Raw genomic sequence first — 17795 nt, 5'->3', positions numbered from 1 at the left:
AAATTTCTTCATGGTTTGGCTTGGGAGAGCGGAGATTAACCCTATTGCTATTTGCAACAAATTATTCAAAGCATCAAACTTCGTTTTCCGTTTGCCGAATTTTATGCAAAAGGAACTGAAAAGGCGGACACTTTGAAGAAGTTATTCCAAAGAGACGTTATCAATTTGGAGACGTTGTTATGTCCAAAGGTTGAAAACCTAAAATTATATCGCGACATTCCAATTTGTGAATTACATGCGGTAAGTTGTCCCAAACGACAACGAAGTAGACATTGTGCTATTAAGAAAGCCAAATTGTTTTACCAGTGGCTGACGAATGAGTCGTCGTTTGGAAAAATCAACTCCATCTCTCCTTCAAGTGAATTTGTCTCCAAATTTGACAGTTTACAGTTACATAACGGCTGAAGAACAGCTAACCGTTACATTTGTTAAAGAAGAGAAAGTTGATACCCGTGGTCAAACTGTACTAAGGAAGCAACAAGTTACCTGTACTGAAACAGAAATAGAGACACTGAAAAAATACATTTCCCTCTTAGAATATTTAAAATTATACCATGTCTATTCAAGAGAAAGCGCGAAGACTGAAACTAATCCCTTTACCTATGCCCAAGCATGCAGTACCAGTTCAGATATCTCCAACAGATGAACGTCTTCCGGCTGAAATTAAGGAGAGCATCAGAGACAGCAACGTTGAGTCAGTTGTGTTCAGAGATAAAACTGACAATGTGAATGCAAACTATACTATTGCTTACAAAAAAACTGATGAAAACTCACAATTTGTTTGTTATGAGTTTTTTATTCTCAAATAATTATGAATGAGCCTGAGTTTCAATTCATTGTTTAATTTAATAAACTGTTTCAAATGACCCAACCCGAGGACACCATTGACGCTGCAGGAGCTATAACTGACTTAGTTTTTGACGAAAATCACCAAGAAAGGCGATCTTGGCGGTTTTGTAACTCTAGAGTTCCATGATCTGAGGTGGTTTATTTTACCCAAATTTTCATAATAATTTTTCTTATAGGTGTTTCTTTGGTCAAATTGGTGTTTTTTAAACTCGATTGTGAAGAATCAACATTCTGGTTTTCACTCCTTTCTTGCACAGTCGGATACGCTCTACCTAACCCGAAACTATGAATAAAATAATTTCAACTACCGATAGACTTTTTATGGCTGTTTGTGGCCCATCATGTTGTGGAAAAACTGAATTGATTTTCAAAATGTTACTTCAAAACACCTTCTCACCCAAGTTTGAATCAATATTTTATTTCTACCAGCATGAACAACCTAAATTTCAGTTCATTGAGAGAAAAATAAACATTCAGTTTATGAAGTTTACCAGTTTTGAGCAAATATCAGAACTAGATGATTGCCTTTTGGTATTTGACGATTCATGTGAAGAAATTTTTAATGATAAAGAATTTTCTAAATTAGCGACAGCTGGACGTCATAAGAAAATCAGTGTGATATACGTAAAACACAACTTATTTCAACAGAGCAAATGGTCCAGAACTATTGATCTTAATACAACACACATTATTTTATTTAAATCGCCTCGTGATGTTCAACAAATTGGTTTAATTGGTCGACAACTCAACAACACACAATTTTTAAGAGAAAGTTATGAGTTAGCAACAAAGCAACCTTTTGGTCATTTATTAATTGATCTGGACCCAAAAACGTCAGACGCGTTACGTTATTCCTCTAATATTGTGCCTCCAGGCCCCTCAATTTTTTACTTACCTCCAGCAAAAGCTGTTATTACAAATTTAACCGATGAAAGAGAAAGAAATATGTATGCTTCAGCAAATGCTACAAGTATCGGATATCAAGTTAAAAAAGTTAATCAAGTCAGCAACTAAAAAGTTCATTTATTTTCTTTGCGAATGCTTCCTGAACGTAGTTAATGGTAACGTGCCCATCAACAAAAACTTGATAGAGACCGCAGAAAGCTCATTCAGAAAAATTTTATCTAAACAGACAAGTTTGAAGACGAATAAGGAAATTTTTGCGAGAGAAATAGAACTAGTAAAAACGGTTAGCTTTGCTTGTTTTCTGTACCTGAAAAAACCATAATGCATGCAGAAGAATTTGTTCTGATTCCGAAGCGAATGTTCATGTCGAAACAACCATTAAAAAGCGAAATTCTCGACAACCCAGCCTATAGAAACAAAGCAGCTCAGTTAACACTCATGCAAAGAATTATGCCAAGTTCCGAGGACAGCGTGGAAAGAACAGATGGAGTAGTTCAAACCGAGCCAGTGTTAACAGAGCGGGAAAAACAAGTAGACGAGCCCGAAAAAATGGACTCGATTAGTGATGACAGCGAAATTGATCCAGTTGTCACAAAAAAACCAGAAAGTGCCCCCGCAAATTTTGAATCAATAATGGGGCTAGTGAAACTGAAAGAAAAATACAAAATCCAAAGTGCAGAAATTTTGCTTGATCTTATCTTCCAATCGGAAGCAGTTAAAATTGGAGAGGAAAGCAAGTTACTATACATCAATCAAGAACCAACAAGTGTACAAGTCTCCAAGTTTTTGTATGATTTACAGCAGCCTACTAAAAAAATTGATCAATCAGAATACTCTAAAATTTTAGCTCTTCTCCCGGTTGAGCCTGAACTTGTTGCAAACACTTACGCCAAGCAAATTATACAAGCCTATGAAAGTGAACAAGAATTCTTCCCAACCCAGCAAAGTCCACAATCAGGAAGCGGTAACCCAAAACGAGCCACAACAGGAAAAAAGGTCAAAATCAAAAAGACAAACAAAAAAAAGAGTCAACCGAAAAAATGGGATCCTTTCTTCTTCTGAGAGAAAAACCTTGGAGCAGCTTTATTCAAAAGGCCCTGCTTCTTTTGGTAGCCCAAAGCGACTTCATACACAAAGCAAAATGTCAATGGCTAAAGTGAGGTCATATTTAGAAGCAAAACCATCCTTCACAAAATACCGCTCAATTCGTTCAAGGTTTCCAAGACTGAAAGTCATTGTAAAGGACATTAATGAAATTTGGTCTCTGGATTTAGCTCATGTTGATAAACTTGCAAAGTACAATCGAGATGTCAAATACCTTTTGGTAGCAGTTGACTGTCTGTCACGATATCTAAGTGTAGAACCAATGAAAACTAAATATGCAACAGAAGCAGCCCAAGCATTCAAAAAAATGGTTAAGTACAAACAACCATTAAAAGTATGGGTTGACGATGGTACAGAGTTTCTTGGAGCTTTCAAAAGCATGTGTGAGAAAAGAGGGATTCATTTATATAGCACCTTCAGTGAAAAAAAGTCTGCTTTTGCAGAAAGAAACATTCGCTCGCTGAAAAATATCATCTACAAATACCTTGAAGAAAAGTGGACATACTCTTATATTGATAAATTGGATCAGTTTGTGAACACAATTAATTCACGTGTTAACCGGGTCACTAAACTTGCCCCAAATAAGGTTACAAAGAAAGATGTACCGAGGCTGGTCTCACTGAGTGCTCAAACAAGTATCTGTCAAAAACCCAAGTTTTATATCGGAGACTTTGTTAGAATTGTCAAAAAGGACAAAGCGTTCAGAAAGGGATACAAACAATCCTTTACTGACGAGGTATTTGTGATTACAGATATTCCGACGTTGTCACCGCCAACCTACTCTATTATTGACGCAAACAAAGAAAAAATAGAGGGTAAATTCTATCAACCAGAATTACAACTGGTTCGTGAACACAGCGAATAAAATGGCTCGCAATCAATTTGAAGATGAGTTCACAGTACATGTTATATCATCTGCATCGATGCAAATATTCAAATCAAATACACTGGCGTCATTTCGAAATTTTTTTAATGATGAAAATCAACTTTCTGGCGACTGGAGGGTAGCGTTAAGTGAAATTATCTTTCCAACGAAAATTGAAAACGTTGTGGAGGGGGATTTTATTGCTTTCAGCTTGAAAGAATATTAAGAAGCTACGAAAAGGGCCGCAGATGCCAATGTTATCTCACGACCATACAATGGATCAAAATTGGGCTTTATTCCAGGGACATTTGAAACAGTAAATCAGCTTCTAGCATTAATAAAGCGTACAGCCGGACTGCCTCACTTTTCCTTCAGAGAAATAAAAAATTCTGGAAAATACGAAATTTTGTTTGGAAAACGTGAAGGGATTACGTTTCTAAGCAAGGAAATTCCAAGTATCCTTGGTTTTGAGGGAGTTCCTGATGGCAATGGTATCCATATTGGCTATAAAATGAACACGACTGCAGATAAACTAATGAAAAGCGACGACACAAAAGCTTATTATGGAGAGCTACCGGCGGATCTGTTGGCTGGTAAACACTTGATATTTGTATATGCAAACATTATTGAATATCAGTACGTGGGTGATGCCAAAGCGCCTCTTTTACGAGTCATTGATTCAAAACAGCGTCTAAAAAACGGTAGTGTGTGCGAAGTTGAACCAACACATCGAATAGTTTTTTCGAACTTGGATTACAAAAAGCTACTGACAAACACAATTCAATCCATTTCTATTGAGCTGCGAACAGAAACAGGTGACTTGGTTCCCTTCTCGGGAACAGGAAAAGTTCTCTTGACGTTACAATTCGAAAAGTTTTCAAATTAAAATGGATTCATACTACGCAAATCAAGCAACAACTTCTTTGCCGCATTTTTCTGGATACTATCGACAAAGAGGTAGTGGCTTCGGAGCTTTGGCTGCGGGTATTAGCCGTGTTGCTCTACCCTTAGCACGTCGATTCATTCTACCGACTGCCAAACGAATTGGAAAGGAACTGTTGAAACAGAGCGTTCCGGAGCTACTAGACGTAGTAAGCAGTAAAAAATCTCCAGAGCAAGCGTTCAAGAACACCATTTCTAATACAGTAAAAAAACAGACCGGCGGATCACGGAAAAGAACACTACGACAACGTAGACTAAGAAGTCGGTCAAAGAGCTCATCCAAAAAGTCAGCAGCAGTAACCAAACGGAAAAACATCATTTCCACTCGGAGGCCCCTGAAAAGAAGTCGGTCAGATTTTTTCGCCAAAGTTAACGATGATCGCTAATTTGTTGCCAACAGAAGCAACTCACAGTTCTCTGGATTTATTTGAAAAGCCAGCTCTCTTAGTAACGTTTGATGGAAGTTTCTGCCAAAAATTGGGGCCTGTCTACAGTCCAAATGGACCTATGTTAGAGTTTGAAGTCTTTGGTGATCGAAACATTTTTATAGATTTACAAAAAATTTTTCTCGAAATCAAATGTAAAATTGTTCAGTCGTCTGGAGCTGATTTGAAATATGATGCAGGAGCTCCTACTGACAAAGCGAAAACGGATGCTCCATACTTTTGCAACAATGTGTTACATTCATTATTTTCTGATTGTACGGAATCTGCTAATGGACTAAAAATATCAAATGCCAACGGGAACTATGCGCATAAAAGTTTTATCGAGACCGAATTTTCACACAACAAAGACGCAAAAAACACATGGATAGCATGTCAAGGCTACTCATTCGAAGAGAACCCGGCTACGTTAGCGACAACAGAAATTGACAGGAGAAAAGAATTAGTTAAAAAATCAGCCGAATGCGCTTTTTATGGAAAAGTTGCCGTTGACTTCTTCACCTGTGATCGACATCTGCTTAGCGGTCTTACGCTTCGCATTGCTTTCAGACGCTCTATTGATGACTTTGTCATCATGTCCGATGACCCTGCAAAACACTACAAAATGGAAATTTTGGAAGCCAATTTGTATGTCCGCAAGATGACGCTAAATGATGACGTTATGTCAGCCATTGAAAAAACCTTGTTAAGTAGTCCTGCATCTTATCCCTACTTCAAAACCATAACAAAAACGTTTTTGGCTTCAGCTGGTCTCCATAGTTGGAAGCAAGAGGATATTATCTCGCGGGAACCAATTCGCAGACTTGCAATTTGTTTAAACACTAACGAAGCTTTCTTAGGCAATAACAGGCTCAACCCGTTTCATTATCGGAAATTTGGCCTCGAACAAATATATATTTATCGCAACGGACTGCCTGTTGCGGATAGTCCAATATCAACAGATGACGATAAACGTCTCTATTTTAACACAATATCCGACTTGGCTTATATTGACAACGGTCATGGAATTAAACTGAGCGAGTATCCCAGCCATTTCCTTATGGTTTTTGACTTTACCAGCACGCAACAGGCTTCGCATGATTTTATTCACACGGAGCTGACAAACAGTTCAATAACCATGGAACTGAAGTTCTCAGCGGCTCTTCCAAACAATATTGAAATTTTTATAATTGGCGAAAAAACAAGTACAATTTACGTTGACAGTGCACGACGTGTGTCGAAAAACCATATATTGACAAATTAATGAACGAAGACGAAGTAAATGATTTAATACAGCGCTGCAAGCTACTGAAGCACAAATTTCTGGGTGTCTTTGCAGCAAATAATTTCCCTAAAATTTTGCAACCAAATTCATTTATAATAGTCAATGCATCAACGTCTGACAATGCTGGAACACATTGGCTCCTATTATGCGTCAAAAACAAGAACTTGATTTTTGCCGATCCTCTGGGGCAGCCAATTGTGTTCTATAAGAATGTATATCGAAGACTGGTTTCTACCCAAGGAGATGTTCAGCTATGTCAAGTTCTAGAAAACCAGCCCATACAAAGTCGAGACTCAAAAATATGTGGACTTTTTTGTATTTATATTGCTCATCTTATTTTCAATTTTCAGCCCATTGTTAAATGCAGTGATAATGATTTGATACGGTTTGCTCTCCATATGATGATGACCTAACACTAACAATGTTTGAATGAAATTCAATTTTTTCAAAATTTAATTTTTTCTTCATACACAAAACGAATGAACAACAAATCAGTATCAATATTCAAATTTCCATAACCACTCACAAAAATATCCATAATCCGACAAAAAGCACCAGAATGAGGACCAGTTAAAATTGATTCAAATCTACGCAAAGTTTCACTACTGAAATTGTCAGTTTGAGTTTGCTTTCCCGGCAAAATCATGTTGTGTACTGACTTCTGCGCCACCATTGTTTTCACTGACTTCACAGTATTTCCATTATTTTTGTTTGAGTTTCCAGCAGTTTTCGTTTGTAGCTGTTGTGATAAAGTAACAATTGCTGGTAAACGCTTCCGCACTGTTGCTGCAGGCTCAGGTTTTTCTTCGTTCTTAATGTTGAAATCAACCGCTAACTTCAATTTAAAAAAGACATCGCCTTTTGTCTCCAAATCCACTGCTGATGAAAACAAGTATCAAAAAGTTGTGAAAAGACAAGATACGGGGAAAGCCTTGTTTCGTTTGAAAATGTCAGTGTAATTTGTTGCTGCTTCTGATGTATCTATCAGAACATGAAAATGGTTAGTAGATGTCGTTGTTGTCAACTGTCAAAATTCTGAATCGAAATGGGAACACACTGCAAAATTTTTCACGCTTGACCAGTTAATTTTTTCATTAGTGACTAAAAATTTAAACTGTTTCTGAAACTGTTTGAAGTGACTAGGTGAACGCTCAAACATTGCTTCAACCATGACTTTTATGTTGCGCTAAATTTCCTTTTCTTAGCAGGAGAAGGTCCGTCAGTCTTCGATTTTGATTCAGCTTCTTGTGAACTGAGTGGAAAAGTTTCCCTAATTTTTGGCGCTTTTTTAATAAAATTATCAAATTCTTCGGTAGTTAGTGACAGCCGTTGTTGAAATTCGTAATCGTCGTCAACTTTCTTGAATAGTTTCAGAAACACATACGTTCCAGTCTTCTCATAAGTTTTGAGGGTGGCCCTGATTAGACGTTTTTCCGTCTTTGAAATATCAGAATAACTATTCCCAAACTCAGAATCTTTTGTGGCAGAAAACGGCATATTTCAACTTAGTCTTTGGTTATACTGATAACAAGTTCTTTCGAAATGCGATATAAAATTTAACAGACCACCTCGAAGAAATACTCACACCAAAGTGGCGCGGCAAAATTGGATTAAACAAGTGTCGTCTCTGTCTTTAATTGCGAACAAGTTTAAATGTGTGAAAATGCAGACTCAAGTACGCCAGCGGCGTACTTGAGTCTGTTAATTCATTTTAACTTGGAAACCTTTCTGTAAAACACATGTCTGTTCAATTATTAACACGTGCGTGGTCCATGGAATTTTATTGCAAAGAGAGTTCAAAGATCAAATTGATAAGAAGACATAAAACACGTGTCAGAAAATGTGGGCAAAAGGAACACTGAACATGTAGAAAACTACTATTCTATAACGCACGTGTTTGTTTATATATTAACACGTGCAGTAAAACATGTTGGGTCCATGAAACTTTATTACAATTAAGGTCAGAGATCAAACTGATAGGATTATATATACACACTAGGAAAAGTGGGCAATAAAAGGAAAACTTAACGTAGAAAAGTTGTGTGCATAAAACAGCTTAAACCTGAACATGGGACATATAAATATATGTCGTTAAACATTGGTCTGGTGCACTGATAACAGCTAGCTTCAATAAATTTGTCTTCCTGTGGGTAATATGCAGGAGATCAAAATCGTAGTTAGTGGATTGAAAACAATTGTGACCTAAGGGAGTGCCTGAACCATAAAATCAAATTAGTTTTAACAACTACCACTATTTTCCTCTGAAGCATTAGTTGCTCTCTATCTTTCAATCTCTTTCTTTATATGATCTCGATTGCTTGCTTGAACAATTTTTGAAATTTTAAAATTTCAGAATTTCTTTTTATTTGCTCTCTGATTCTGAAGAGTCCTGGCAAAGGACTTTAGTATATCAGACTATGTACGAAAATTATGTTGTTTTTATTCAACAGTATAAAGACTTTTCTGAGAAAAATTGGATTACATCAGACCGCTTCATTATACCAAAACCAATTATCGATTTTGTTGCCACTTTGCCGGGAAAAAACTTACCTGCCCATGGAAGTATTGTAACTTCTGGTGGTCTAGTGCCTCCACAACAACTGCAATCGTGTGAGCCACAAGAGATTGCAACATTACCCGATGAGACAAAGCAACTTCTCTTCAAGTATGATTGCGATTGTGTGCCACTATTCGAAAACCAACTTGGAGCTCAAGATGCTCGTGACAATTTAGCCAGTCTTTGGGGCATTCAATTATCGCCTACATCACCATCAAGTTCTTCAGGGCAAAGCTTACCGACAACTCCGCTGAGTGACCCTAGCGCTACAACAACGCCTCAGAGCTCAAGCCCGTCATTTTTCGCAGCACTCAGTAGAGATCAAGTTCCTTGGATATTTGGAATTGAAACGACAAGCCAAGAAACACCCGATACTACAATGCTTTCAGAGGCAAACTTTGAATCACCAAAAACACCAGTTCCAGAGAGCGATGGGGAAGATAAGGCTATCACTCCAAACAATTTGGAGACGCCAAAAGTATGCAGAGCACCTAAAAAAGAAAGTCGGATTTTAATCTCTCGGTGCTTTTTGAAGACTAAACTTTTTATCAGCATCACTTTCTCTGCTTAATTTTAGAATTTCCCATAATTTATTTCTTTTTTGTAATTATATGTAAGCGTTTATTTGGTGTTTATACATGAAAAATTTGCAAAGATTTCAGTTTTCTCAAATTGAACATGTTTGAACTTGTTCTCTGTCTTTTGAATTATCCCATAAGCAGGAACCTAGAATTTTAGCCAATGGAAATCACGTTTAAAAATCAAGTATCAACTTTTGTTTAATTATACTCCTTCATAGAGTGCTTTGAAATGGATTTTACAAAGTTATTCAACTTAAAACGGTAAGAATTAGTTGCTTCAGCATATTACATAAACCACGAAAAACAAAATCTTTACTAGTTTTTTTCTGGTTACTCAATTCATTGCAAGGAGTTCTTCGGCTGCTGTGTTGAATAGCAACTAATACTATCAACTTGTCCCTAATAAGCACTATTGTAAAAAAAAATTTTAAAAAATCACAAAAAAATCAAAATTTCTTGGAATGAAAAACCAACAAATTGTCATAAGATTTTTCATAAAATGTGTGTAGATGGATGGTTAGGTGTCATGTTGTAAAACGTAACAATACTACTCGCTCGTTTTGTAAAAAAAATTGACAGAAAGGCAGTAAAAGAAACTTAAAAGTGCCGAAAAAATGTAAAATTTAGGTGAAAACTTTGAAATTGTACTATTTATACATCAAATGACAATTAAAACTATCGAAAACACGGTAAAAGAAGGATATGGTATCATCAACTAATTGCCAACGGGCTGTTCCGATGCTAAAAAAGAAGATGTTTGAGAAAAAATTTTTGAGAAAAACATTAAAAAACGCGATTTTTTGCTGTTTTTTAACATATTAACAGTGACATTTGACCCCAAAAAAGTGGGCTCCAAAAAATAGTTGGGATGAAAAGGAGTGTTTCATTGGCATCCGCGGACAATGAGCTACAAAAACTCTCATCACACTCGTCAAATTTAGACAAATAATTAATGAGTTAATTAGCCCTTAATTAAGAGCTAATTAGCGCTTAATTAGCCAAATTACTAATTAACTAAAAAAAAATTTGAAAATTTTTTTGCAGATTTGTAATGCCCTTGTTATGCTTGACAAATTTGCTCATAAGCATCGAGGTCGAAAAACTGCTCCTTCACCGATTTCCAAAACATCTGGCCATTCATGTCCCATTAACATCTGGCATTAATTAGAACACCAACTACCTGATAAAAAAGAGTTAGAGCCCCGTTTTTTGCAATCACCGGCGGCATTATGTGAAGTTTTCTTCTGAGACCTGTCATCGAAAAATGCTTTTAAAGAAAAAACATGTGTAACTGTCATGTAATTGTCATGTTTTGACAATTTACGACTTGATTGACAGAAAAAACTAACTTTTTTTCTGATGATGATGGAGCAGTTTTTTCAACGGGGTCCTACGTTTCATGACGCCACAAGCATTTTTGATTCCCACAACTTTTGCGTAGCGTTGCTATAACATCCACTTTCAGACAGTAGTCAAACCACGCCCTCATGTGGGGTTTTATTCAAAAAGAAAATGTTTAATTGCAAACCAATTACATTTTTTTGCATTAAAAAAGTCATCGCATTCTGTCTGTTGGTTGCTCACTCACCTATTCTCACTTTATCTAGAGAAATAGTTTGAAAAAATTTAGCTTTAAAATATAAAATTTTACAAAAATTCGAAATAAAATAAGCCCGCCAAAACCGACCAATCAGGTTGCAGCATTTTAAAAATTCAAAATTGGCGCGCAAAACAATCCATGGTCTACGCTTCGGAAAAACCGAGAAACCATTTTCTGTTCTTTCGTTTCTCAAGTTGAATTGTTATTACTCAAGCTAAAGCTTTCGTTGCTACTCAAGTTAAAAATGGTGTACCCTTGCCGTTATTGCGATTCTTTACTCAGTACAGCTAGCAATCGGACTAGACATGAACATCATTTCCACCCGGATGAACTTGGTTTACCCACATACCAGTGTTCATTATGCGAATTTACTTCGCGAAAAATCTCGAATCTCGAGCAGCACATGAGGGCCGAACACTCGCGATTCACCAACTGTTGCCGCAGTTGCCATCTTGGGTTTAATGACTCTCACTTGTATGCTCAGCATATGAACTCTGTGCACTCTCTACCCGTATTTGGCGACGAGTTTGAACCAAGAGATACGCCAACGGAAAGTGCGTTCAACGGCCTCTTGCGAACGTTTGAAACAACTGACGCAGATGAAGCACGTGATCTTGAAAACTTCATGCGTGCTCAAAAACCCAAAATCGATAGCCTCATAAATGAGCAGTTATGCCATGGGCCACAGAAGGTTCAGTTGTGTGCAAAACTACAGCTAGATAAAGCACCATAATGACCAGCCTGATAATGCAGAAGATGAGCGCATCGAAATATACGCTAACTCACTTATGACTCCAGTCTACGCAAACGTCTCACGATTGCAGCCTACTGGGGAATGGTCGAAAAAATGATGAGCGTATTAACGACATTTGCTTCGATGGGTAGTGGATGGGTACTGGAAAAAGTGCTGAAAGTGGATGTGAAATTCGCACGTTTCAGACCAATTCGTGGCTCGTCCTATATCGCACTGCCAACTAAAATTGCCAATTGTCGCGGTCTGCTCAACATTGGAAATCATGAAGACCAGCAGTGCTTCAGATATTGCTATGTAGCAGCATATCATCTAAATCATGGAGTAAGTCTGGACAGAGTTGATCAGAACTACCAAACTGCCAAAACATCCCCGACCACTTACAATCAACCGGGAATTCATCAACCATTAGGTGAATTCGATATGCCTATGGGCTTTGAAGCTATTCCCGAATTCGAAAAACTGAATGATGTTCAAGTTAATGTGTTTGGCTACGAAAACGGGCAATTTTTTCCTCTTAAAATTTCATCATACGAATCTGAATTTGTAATGGATCTACTTTTGTTGTATGATCACGATCATCACCACTATGTACTGATTACTCACCTTGTAAAAGTCGTTTGCTACGTAAGACGTATTGACTTTCGTTATTGTTATCGGATCTGTCGAAATTGCTTTTGGATATGTCGAGACGGCCTCGAAAGTTACAATGTGCACATGACTAACTGTGGCAACAACGCTCCCGCAGTTATTCACATGCCTTCAAGCGATCAAAATTCATACAAATTTACAAACCTCTCTGCAACTTGGTTCGTACCTTTGGTAATATATTTCGACTTTGAGTCATTTCTTAGACCCGTGTCAGGATGCAAAGGACCTAGTAGCAGAGCATTTACACAAGTAAAGGAGATTCATGAACCGTGTGGGTTTGCGATAACAGTAATTGATCACCACTCCAGCAAACCAATTTTTTACGAAGTTGACAGTTCTGAGGACTGTATGGCTAATTTTATGAAAGTGCTACACAAGCTTGCAAGAGATATCCACAAGCAAAAGAGAAAATATCCGTTTTTCAAAGGCGACAGGCGAAGTTTGGACAAATCTCAAGCTACACAATGCTGGATTTGTGAGAAACCGTTTTCAGAAGTCGAAGACCCAGAAAACTCAATTGACTTAGACCATTGTCACTATAGTGGCAAATTTCTCGGCTGGGCGCATGAAAAGTGCAACCGAGCAAGGAGAAACATCAATTTCATTCCTGTCGTAGGTCATAACAAACAAAATTATGACCTACACCACATTTGCCTAGCTCTGAACAACTGTGAACCAACAACGACCGTCAGCGTCATACCAGCCACGGACGAAAAATACATATCTATGACCTTTGGTGTGCTCATTGACACATTTGTTAACGAAAAAGGGACAACGGTGAAGGTGTATGAATATCTACGGTTCATCGACTCCTTCAAAATGATGAATAGCTCACTTGAAAAACTCGTGGAATTACTCCCGGCAAATCAATTTGAAATAATGAAGTCAATGTTTCCGACGGTCTCGGGTGAAAATATTCAGCTGCTAAAACAGAAAGGCTACTATCCCTATTTGTATATGAGTAGTCGTGCCAAGTTCTCTGACACACAACTACCACCACTAGAAAAGTGGGGAAACACCTTAGACGGTGGCAATGTGAATATTACAGAAAGTAATTTAGCTCATGCAAGCAGGATGTGGGAAATTCTTGGCTGTGGAACACTTCAAGATTACCACGACGCTTACTTAAAATTAGACTGCGCACTATTGGCCTGTGTCTGTGAATTCCACAGAGAATTGAGTTTTACTACCTATAAGTTGGACTGTATGCACTTTTTTAATTTACCCAATATGGCCAAAGAGGCTTCATTGAGGATCTGCAAAGCAAATGTCGAGTTATTGACAGAGCGAGAACATCTAGATATGATCGAGCCTGCAATCCGCGGTGGCGTCACCTCTGTCTACGAAAACCGGCGCTTCATTGCTAATAACCAATACATTCCAAACTACAATAGCACAGAAGATCATCAATTCGGTTTCTGTGTTGATGCGAACAATTTATACGGAGGAGTGATGCAACTTGAAAAACTCCCCCTCTCAGAGTTCGCATTCAACACAGAAGTTACAATTCAAGAGGTCCTAGACACACCCGACAACGCCAGCGTGGGATATTTTGTGGAGGTCGATCTTTCAAACCCACCAGGATTGCATGACGATCACCGGGATTTCCCCCTGGCCCCTACCAAGGACATTGTTGAAGAGGAGTGGTTGGGAGAATACCAACTTAATTTGAAAGAGCAAAACAACCTGCCCACATCAAAAGTGAAGAAATTATTACAAACGTTTTTTGATAAGGAGAGATATGTGGTTCACTACAAATTGCTCAAACTGTATATTGAACTTGGACTTGTAATCAACAAAGTGCATAGAGTACTGCAGTTCCGCCATGAAAGCTGGCTATCACCATATATCACGCTAAGCAGTGAAAAACGACAAGTTGCAGCTAATAAGTTTGAGGAGAATTTTTACAAGTTAATGAACAACGCTGTATACGGCAAGAACTGCGAATCTATGCGACGCCGCAGTAAAATTACAATCACGCGTAACGCTGAACAAGTGCTGAACGTAGTGTCTAAGTTCGAGTTTGACCGCTACATGATATTCGGTGAAAACATGGCTGCTTTGACGACACGCCCAAAATCTATCTTTTGGAACACTCCAACTATTGTGGGAGCCACCATCTTAGATTTGGCGAAATATCACATGTATTTTTTCCACTATCGGGTCATGCGTGCAAACTTCAACTGTCGCCTATTATATAGTGATACGGACAGCCTCTTATATTCTGTTCAAAGTCCGGACTTCTACAAGCAATTATCAGAAAAGCCGCAGTCAGTTCTGAGCCATTTCGATTTTTCAAACTACCCGTCTGATCATTTCTTGTTTAATGCCAGTAACAAGAAAGTAGTCCTTAAATTTAAGGATGAATTCGCCGGCGACTACATTACCGAATTCATCTGCCTAAAGCCAAAGCTTTACTCCATTCTGTCAACAAGTAAGTTTATTATCTTTGAAATCAATAATATTAGTTTTACTATAAATATATATAGTTGGTTAGTAAACATCTGGAAGTTGTTAGTATGTATTGTTATTATATAGGGGGTTAGTAATGAAAATAGCGCCTATTTTTTCTCATTTTCTTTCCATCTTTTCAGGTTGTAGAAAACTGTCAGCAAAGGGAGTGACGAAGGCTGCGCAACAACATCTACGACATGCAGACTTTGTGAATACCCTGCTGTCAGGTAACAGTGTACGTGCAGAGAACACCCGGATTGTTTCTGACCACCACTCGTTGCGCACAGTAACTACAAACAAAATCTGCTTGTCAGCGTTTGATAATAAACGCTACATACTACCCGATGGCATAAAAACCCTCCCATTTGGCCACTATGAACTGGGCGATTATGCTATAGATGAAATAAATTGGAGCGACGACGATGTGGAGTGGGATTATGAAAATTCTGGCAATTTTAGTGACTTACAGCTAAGTTCGAGTCCTGAGTGGGATAACAGTTTCGTTGTGCCACAATCGTCTCCAGAAACCAACACCCAAAGCTCCAACACATGGCAGCCACCCGACCCTGGTTTTCTAGCTGCTGAATTGATAAACGATTCGGATATTGGGAGCAGTGATTTAGTTGATTTTGATGCAAGTTCGGATGAAAATTCCAGTCCCGATGACCCGTTTATTAATTTTGAAGCAGAGGAAGCCAGTGAAAGTGAACCAGAAGAACCAGTGTTTAAAACTGCAAGGCGTTATTAGACAGTGTAATTAAATTTAATAGTGCAGAAAAGCGCACGCAAAACTGTACAAGTCTTGATTTTGCATGGAGTTAAGTATTTGGTTTTAATTTAAATTGATTGAGTGTTTTGAAAGCGCTAAGACTACTGAGAAAGCGGCGAGAAAGAAAGATTGGAATAAAGCGGAAAGGAAAGGTTTTACATGTACAAACCATTCAATCCCTCCTAACCTAATTCCCACTCATGATCACTCCCTATATTCCCATGTTTAGTATCGCATGAATACCCCCCCCCCCCCCCCGCTCTTAACGCTCTTATTATTTACTACTAGTCTTTGCTTCCAAAATTGTTGATTTAGTGACAATTAATTGCTTAATTTTTTGTTTCATTCCGCCTGAAAAGTATTCAGGATCTGATGTGTGCTAGATGCGTATGGCAGAAACTGATTTTCAAAGCCTCTTCTCTCCTGTTAAACACGAAGACTTGTAGTTGGCTCCAAAAAACTTCAGGCATGGGTATATTTGACGCTGTAAATGATCTTTACTTTGCAATTAAGTCTAGTTTTAATTTCCGAATGGGTATAACTCTTGATAAGTTCGATTATGCTGGAAAAGTGTCCATTGGCCCAGAACTTTGATTTCCTTTACCGGTTCCACGCACAAATCAAATGTTTTCGCGTATCACACTGCTATCGGCTATGAGTGTGAAACAAAGTGATTGCATTAGAATTTTTAAGTCTTATTATTTTCTTTTGCTTCCTAATGGTTTACAGGGCATTTTTTTGCTATCTCAAAACGGATTGGCTATGGGAGTATTTTTCGGAAAATGATGGCATCTAATAGAAGCGTAAACAAGATAACAGTTGATGAGCACAAAAATGTGCTCAAATTTTTCAATAGGAACCAAGCCAGCTCTGGTCAGCACGGGGGGATCCTTCCACAGAGTGTGACTGGACTGGACTGTATACGGTCTGGAGAGTCTGACGAGAGACCCGCCCAAGGTCTGGATAGTCTAATCAGGGTGTGGTCTAGAGTTTGGTTAGTTTTGCGTCATGATTTCGATAGTATGAACAGAGCACTTTCTAGAGTCCATGCGGTCTGATCAGATACCCTTATAGAGGTAAGTAAAATTAATTATTTTATTAAAAAATTAAATATTGGTAATTGCCGGTGAGCTGGAAATTTTTCGTTGTTCAGAACTTTTACTGACGCTAGTGCATTAAACAGTACATTATAGCAATTATCACTGCTACTTCGACAGTTAAAAGTGTTAGTCGGGGTACTCCCATTGCGCGGCCCAAGACTTATACTTGACTCAGATTGGTTTGATCAGAGCCAATTTTGGTCGTAAGGGTCTGGTGCCCCCGTACGCGACGCTCAGAGCTGGCAGTCTGATCAGAGCTGGCCTGGGTCGCGCACTTTATCCTGAGAACACAAAAATGAGCACACCTTTTTAATAGGACCTTTAATTATGCGTCCAAATGGTATTGTTAGATTTACTGCGCAGCGCTAGAAAATTAACTCACAACAAGCAGATTTTTCACATATAGTCTCTATAGCTATATATAAGTTTTTTCAGAGGAAAACATTTGCAATATTAATATTTTCAAAACTTTTTTTTAGAATAGTCAATAACTGGTCCATGTTATGATAACTTTGGCGTTGTTTCCTGCATGATTTAATTTTTTAAGATTATATGATGAATGTTCTGTAATTCTGGGAATTTGTCTTTTGAGCTCTTATAAGATCATAAACCTTCTTCTTGTAACTATCTTATGAGTAAACAAATAAACAAGGCGGCTCGGTAATGTGCAATGGCACATAAGGTTCTGACCCCGCCCATCCACAATTTTGGCATAATTGTCTACCAAATGAGGAACAGATAGAAAAACCCAAAAATTATTTTTTGCGAATCCCAAAAAAGCCCAAGTCTTTTTCAAAAAATTCTGTATGAACGATAAGATAACCTCCAAAACAAATAACTCAGTGGAGTAAAAATTGATGCATTAGATTGCTGTAATATGTCAATATTAAGAAAGCGAGTCAAAACGAACAGCAAAATCAAACAACAACAACAACAAACATTAATTACATCAAAAAATT

The 17795-nt window shown here is 37.9% G+C and overlaps 1 protein-coding gene across 1 annotated transcript; it reads left to right on the top strand.

Moving 5' to 3' along the window:
- Positions 1-11988: 11988 nt before the first annotated feature.
- LOC142349736 (uncharacterized) lies at positions 11989-15059 on the top strand. The gene is made up of 2 exons (XM_075401479.1): positions 11989-14947; positions 15052-15059. Exons 1-2 carry the CDS (start codon positions 11989-11991, stop codon positions 15057-15059), a joined length of 2967 nt encoding a protein of 988 aa, XP_075257594.1.
- The last annotated feature ends 2736 nt before the right edge of the window (positions 15060-17795 follow it).

The sequence above is a fragment of the Convolutriloba macropyga genome, chromosome 11 (genome assembly GCF_964194025.1).
Source record: "Convolutriloba macropyga chromosome 11, txConMacr16.3, whole genome shotgun sequence".
Taxonomy (NCBI): domain Eukaryota; kingdom Metazoa; phylum Xenacoelomorpha; order Acoela; family Convolutidae; genus Convolutriloba; species Convolutriloba macropyga.
Note: the sequence above shows the minus strand (reverse complement) of the source record. Positions and strands in the feature narration are given on the sequence as shown.

What these genes read in the sequence shown, in the direction of transcription:
- LOC142349736 (XM_075401479.1), top strand. Translation starts at nt 11,989, where the DNA reads ATGGGTAGTGGATGGGTACTGGAAAAAGTGCTGAAAGTGGATGTGAAA.